The 3,407-nt window shown below is 58.9% G+C and overlaps 1 protein-coding gene across 1 annotated transcript; it reads right to left on the minus strand.

The window, feature by feature from the left end:
* Window positions 1-34: 34 nt before the first annotated feature.
* Window positions 35-3,161, minus strand: socs5b (suppressor of cytokine signaling 5b). The gene has a single exon (XM_037677572.1). It carries the CDS (start codon window positions 3,141-3,143, stop codon window positions 1,533-1,535), a length of 1,611 nt encoding a protein of 536 aa, XP_037533500.1. The 5' UTR covers window positions 3,144-3,161; the 3' UTR covers window positions 35-1,532.
* Between the last annotated feature and the right edge of the window lie 246 nt (window positions 3,162-3,407).

Raw genomic sequence — 3,407 nt, forward strand, 5'->3', positions numbered from 1 at the left:
TATATTGTGGAACAAAATGAGCGGGAGGTGCTTGTAGATTGCACTGAACAGTTTTATTTGGAATATTAAGACAACGAAGCAGAAGCCGAGCACCAAGAGTGAAACTAATTCAAATAAACATGTTATACTGGAAATGGACAGAACAGACGTGGTTTACACGGGCCGCGGGTTCTGATGGGTTTCCTGTGATCCGTCAGAACCAGCTCCCATCATGCCTCAGCACCAACCACAGCATGTGCACGTACAGCGTTAAAGTGACGGAGGCGTGCGACCTTCGGTAAACTACTTTGTTGCATATCGGGACAGAAACTGCATCAAGTTCTTCAGCCGGAACATAAAACCCAGTCCAAGATCTGGGACCTGAGGCCCCTCCTGATGCCAGGGCAGGGGTTCTGATCCTGTGGTCCGTGTGTCCTGGTTCTGGGTGGGGTGGGTGGTAGAAGAAGCACAGACTGAGCACCACAGAAGAAGATATTCCTTCAGACTCGACAGGTTTACAGGTACTTCAGGTGAGCCTGCAGGTGATGTCACACGACCCAGGAAGAACCAGGAGTCTGAACCTCACCGGGCCGACACGTCTTGATTTTAAGAAAAAGTCCTAAACGAGTCCAGATTCAGCACCGATCTGAGGCCTGGCACGCTGTAACCATACTACAACTCCCATCATGCATCAGTCCTGTCAGAGGTCCAGTCCAGTTCTCCAGGTGTGAAGCTCTGACCACAGACCTGCAGGGTTCTGACCCGGCTGCAGCTCCAATGACCTGCAGGGTTCTGTGTGAGCTCGGATAAACCCGGACTGTCTGGACTTGGGTCACGTGGCGCCAGATGTGTGGTTCTTGTCATCAGCTCTAACTGGTCCCAGTTTGGGTCACATTTCTGGTTCGGAACCAGACAAGTTGTTATCCGTTCAATCCTCGTGTGCACGACCCACAGAGCCCGACCCGGTACTGGCTGGACTAAACCATGCGTGTGAAGTTGTAGACCAGAACCAGAACTCTCATGGGTCTGGTTATGTTCCACTGACGTCCCCTGCAGCAGCACCAGCAGCTCATCAGTCGACCCGGTTGGGTCTCAGAACGGGCCGCTCCTGGTTTGGACCGTAAAGACTTTAGAAGACTGATGGTTCTGAAAAGGCACAAAGGTCACGATAAGTCCGCCCGGACCGTCAGACCACCAGAACCTTCAGATGTAAACGAAAACGATTGTTCTGTGGGGAACCTGGACCGGGTCGTTCAGAGGGGATTTGGTTCTGATGAAGTCCGAACTTTAACGTTCCGTGAAACTCAGGAGGATCATTTTATCTGTCATCGCTTGATCTTCCTGAATCTGCAGAACTCCCTGCACACCTGTGGATGACCTCTGACCTCCCCCCACACACACACCTGGCACAGGTAAGGACCTGTGATGACCCCTGACCCCCCCACCTGGCACAGGTGAGGTTAAGTGCTGCTTGTTTGTGTTCTCGGCTGATGGAACTTTATTAAACATTTGAATAAACTTTATTTGTACGACCCTCGGGATCAGCCACATCATTACGACCGGCTGCGGAGCGCCGTCTCCCTCTCCAGCCAGCGAACTCGTACTTTCTGTTTGTAGTGATACTCCTTCAGGAAGTCCTGCAGGGCGGGGGGCAGCGGCAGGGAGCCGATGCCGTCGTACGTGGTCCGGCGGCAGATGGCGGCTCGCGCCAGGTGCTGCAGGGCGAAGGGGAAGGTCCGGTGGAGCGGCACCGTGAGCAGCGGCTCGAAGAACATGCAGGCGCTCGGGTCCTTGTAGTGCTCCAGCAGTCCGGTGACGGTGGAGGAGTGGAAGACGCACGGGTCGTGGGCGTCGAAGCTGAAGTTGTGGTTCCACTGCTCGATGCGGGCGTGCAACGAGCGGTTGTAGCGGCGGAAGCTGACGGAGAACAGGTAGTCCTCCTGGGCCGAGTCCCGCAGCAGGAAGGTGCCCTCGGGGCGTCCGTCCAGCAGAGACTCGGCCTCGTAGCGGTCCATCACGCCCCAGTAGCAGGGCAGCGCGGTGATGTGGAGCAGGTCCGGCACCAGGCAGTGGATGTAGTCGATCTGGGTGTGGACCTTCCAGGGTCCGGGCCGGCTTAGGTGGGCCTCCCCGGAGGCGTGTCTCTGTTTGGACCTGCGGGCCTGCAGACACAGGGTGGTGGAGTCCTCCTCAGAGTCACAGTCCTGGGACGGTGCCGGCGCTGGTCCGCAGGCCCCAGAGGACGCAGCAGCCAGAGAACTGGTGGGAGTCCAGGTCTCCCCCGAGGCCTCCATGCCAGGAGCCATCTTTGGTCCCAGTTTGTGGAGCGGGCCCGGCGCCGAGGCCTCCAGGGTGTGGATCTGAGCGTTGGGCGGCGGGTCCACGCCTTCCTCGATGCTGAGCCGGCGCCGCTCGCGGAGACGCTCCTCCTCATCCTCGGGGGAGGGCTGGGCAGAGTCAAAGGCGTCCAGCAGGGCGGTGGAGGAATGCGGGCTAACCGGCGCCGTGTGCTGCTTGATCAGGTGCCACTTGTGGGCCAGGTCCGAGCCCGGCGGGAAGGGACAGGTCTCCAGCAGGAGCTCCGTCAGGTGGATCTTCCGTCGGGAGCTCGTTGGGTTCTTGGAGCGTCTGCGAACAGGAAGTGGTAAGCACAACCCGACGGCGTCACTGAGGCGCTGCCGTAGGGAGCGAGGGTTCAGAACCCGGCCTGCAGAACCCGGGTCGTTGATCTCCTGGATGGAGCCGACCCCATGATGCCGGTCTCTGCGGGTCCCACACCCCCTCAGGCGTCCGTGCCGCTCCTCCAAAGAGCTCTGGGTTTTGGTGGAACACGAGTGTTTCTTCTTGCCCCCCCATGGAGCGTGGCGGGAGTAGGAGTCTCTGCGGGCCAGGCCCCCAGAACCCCCCCGCACATCCTCAGAGTCCTTGTCCACGGAGACCTCCACGATCTGCGGGACATCCGTTACACAGTTATGATGGCGGCGCCCTCCTGGTACCGCTGGCACCGGTGAGATGCTCCATGATGGACTGGAAGGTCCGGGTCCTTGGACCTCACCTGAACCCAGATCCAGCACGCAGTGGACTGCATCCGAGTCCACCCTGGACTCACTGGACCATGAAGGCTGGAAGAGGGTCTGGCATCGGCTCTTCAGGCTGCTCCACATGTCCTCCTCCAACGGCCCGTCGGACCTGACAACAGAACCAGACACAAGTTAGGCATCAGACGGACAAACAGCGGGCCCTGGTGATGACACGAGGGGAGGGGAACCGGGCCAGGAGGCCGGGCTGGTCCCATGAGCAGATTTAGGAGTTGCCAGGCAGACGTGGAGACCCGAGGCTAAAAACGACCCGGATCTGCTGCCATGTACAAAACCAGACTGGACCCGACCAGAACCGCTGCCTTTGACCACACACACACCCACACAAGC

This window comes from Nematolebias whitei, chromosome 1, assembly GCF_014905685.2.
Source record: "Nematolebias whitei isolate Nwh7 chromosome 1, NemWhi1, whole genome shotgun sequence".
In the NCBI taxonomy this organism is placed as follows: Eukaryota; Metazoa; Chordata; class Actinopteri; order Cyprinodontiformes; family Rivulidae; genus Nematolebias; species Nematolebias whitei.